A 2,697-nucleotide genomic window follows, 5' to 3' on the forward strand; every position below is an offset into this window, starting at 1 on the left:
TGGCCAGCAGTGTTAAAAGCTTAAAACGAACAAGCAAAGACAATGCGTCACAAAGATCAACATAACATTGTCGGTCTAAAAGTCTTGGTCCTGAGAGGCCATGTGGTCGAGTCTTCTCCCGTTTGTTCCCTGAAAATACTCCGCAGGAGCTGAAAAGTCTTCATTACACGTCCTTATTGTCTTTTTACATAACAATAGGTCAAAAGTATAAAAAATATACTTATAAAGTAATTGCATATACAAAACTATACAGTCTATATATAAATTTACAGTCAGAGATTGAAGTCGGTAGTCAGGGATCAGTATAACTGTAATATTGTTAGTCTGTGTTGTGAGTGACTCATGAGGTAGAGTTGAGGTGTTCCATGAGTCAAAATCAAAGTCAGGTGATGTCGTTTATGTATAACAAAACGTATTTACAAAGTAAAGCGTAAAAGTCACTATAAGTCTTATATAATAAGTCATACGTAGGAGGCGGCTTCGTCATAAGTCTATGGCGGTGGTTCAGTCTTTCCGTTACAGCAGTCATCACAGTCAATAAATTATCTTAAATACAAAACAACAAATGCTATTTAAATACAGATAAAAACAAGACAGGACGTAGTCGAAAAGACAAGCTTCTGGTCAAGGTGTGAGGCCCAAGCTACTTCATGGAATGATAACTAGACCTCTTCCTTTAAACGGGTTTTGCCTGGAGTTTTACTTCAACTTCAAGGCCCTGCGTAAAGGCACTCGTTGCTGAAGTCATTCACCCAGGCTTTTGAGCCATATTCTCCCGTAAGTGTTTACACTTCGTTATGCGAATACTTGTCCATTATTTTCTTTACAGAGAAATCGCATGTTTGATATATTTCCCCACACTCCTTCTGCAGACTGCGTCCCCGATCGGCGGCGTCGTTGTAATCTTCGATCAGCGCCTTGATCTCGTCGGGAAGGGAGAGGACCTCGGCGTACTGGAGGTAGCTGTGGAGAATAGGGGATGATCGCAATGAACTAATATATACAGGTAAGATCTGTGTGCATTTCATGCTTCACGAAGACTTTGATTTTGTAGGAAAGTAACATTTTTATTGAAATGCTGAAATGTTTCAAAACTTTCTATTGCAATATAATATTCAACTATAACAGTACCTGAAGAGATCAACTAGGCGGGCAGCAGGGGAACCGAAGCGGGAGGTGTTCTGATGGATTTCGCAGATCAGGCGCTGTTGGCATTCGAGATCAGCAGGGTCGAACTTCCTCCAGGCTTCTTCACCGATGGCAATCCAGTCGAGGATGGAGAACTTCTCCCAATCGATGGCGTAGGGATCGAAGGATCTAAATGTGAATAAAGCAGTAAATGTGTGAGAGAATAAATAAAACGTGTATAATTTAAAAAATGCTTAGTATTTGCATATGTGTGTGTGGTATTTCAAGGTTAAAACACTATATAATAGATACAATGTTGATTTTCTATATCTTAGTTTTATTTACTTTTGCTACTAATCTATAAATCTATTTAAGTAACTTGTAGGAAATGCTACATGCATACATTTCTTATATTAACGTGTACATGTTACTATACATTTTTAGTCTATACACTGTACATGGTGCACCTTACCGCCTGTACGAAGAGTATGAGGAATATCCGCCGTTTCCGCCGTATCCTCCTGAACCAGAACCATACCCTGAACCACCAAAACCTCCAGCAAAGAGAGAGTAGAGGAGGAATCCGAGAGCGCCTAAACCCAGAAGGGTGACAAGGCCTGATGCCAGGACAGAGGCGAGGGCCGCAAGGGTGGTAATATTTAAGCTAAGTCCAGTAGTGGTAGTGGTTCCTCCCACTGGTATAACCAAAAGACGACCCTCTTCGTCATACAAGTCACTGGAGTTGAAGTCGAGGTCGAGAGAGTAGGCACTTGTAGCCACTGACGCTACAATCACGAAGAATGATACGAACTTCGACAACATGACGAATGTGCAAGATGGATTGGAAACTATAGTGCTCTCCCTTATTCAAAATTTGCTTTAATTACACTGGGGATCACTGCGGAGGCTGCTCAGTGAACTCAATGACTTAGAGCCTGAGTTGTGGTGTGCCATCAATCTGAGGAGTCGCCCTTATATACGATGGTGATTTGTGACGTCAGAGGGGGCGTGGAAGGTTAGTAGAAAGACCTACTGAGCCAGATAAGAAGAAATCGTAAGGTGAAAAAATCCTTCAGCCTCCCTTGGTCAACAACAAAAGTGTAGAATGGGAGGGGATGTAGGGAGGAGGCAGGGGACTGTGACCACTCTCCAGCCCCGGGGCTTATCAAACACCCGAGGAGTGAGTAAGATCGGCTAACCTGTCGGCTTTAAAGCTCCCTCCGGATTGTTCGGTATCACCTTTACAACTCTCGATGTAAAAAGAAGAATTAAGATTCACCGCTGGCGTCTTTCTCATTGACGGAGCTAAAGAACCGTTGCACAAACAGCCCGAGGTTGGCCGCGCTGGATGACTCGACAGGTTTCCCCCTCAGGTGTTGGTGCCGCTGGCTAGTGCATGTTGCCATACAGATGCTATAAATTATTTTATATATATGATATATGCGTTTGCCTATCATTATTCATAAATTATACGCCGATATTTTTTTAGCAAAATGACTCTATAGGGGAACTAAATGATTAATACATACATAATACTAAACATTTAAATTTTCTTAACGCAGAGGCTTA

At 41.9% G+C, this 2,697-nt stretch overlaps 1 protein-coding gene across 4 annotated transcripts in view; it reads right to left on the reverse strand.

Annotated features, from left to right (window-relative positions):
- Positions 1 to 382: 382 nt before the first annotated feature.
- The window catches only part of LOC119587902, a 10,366-nt gene continuing 8,051 nt past the window's right edge, over positions 383 to 2,697 (reverse strand). For 3 of the 4 annotated variants that reach the window (XM_037936612.1, XM_037936610.1, XM_037936611.1), the window contains exons 3-4: positions 1,132 to 1,317; positions 383 to 963 (exon numbers count right to left, since the gene is read on the reverse strand). In XM_037936612.1, coding sequence (XP_037792540.1) covers positions 786 to 963; positions 1,132 to 1,317 — 364 coding nt within the window. In that variant the 3' untranslated portion in view covers positions 383 to 785. Of the gene's footprint in view, positions 964 to 1,131; positions 1,318 to 1,600; positions 2,604 to 2,697 lie in introns of those variants that run through there. The other variant, XM_037936609.1, reaches the window with a different exon arrangement.

Source organism: Penaeus monodon, chromosome 23 (genome assembly GCF_015228065.2).
Source record: "Penaeus monodon isolate SGIC_2016 chromosome 23, NSTDA_Pmon_1, whole genome shotgun sequence".
Taxonomy (NCBI): domain Eukaryota; kingdom Metazoa; phylum Arthropoda; class Malacostraca; order Decapoda; family Penaeidae; genus Penaeus; species Penaeus monodon.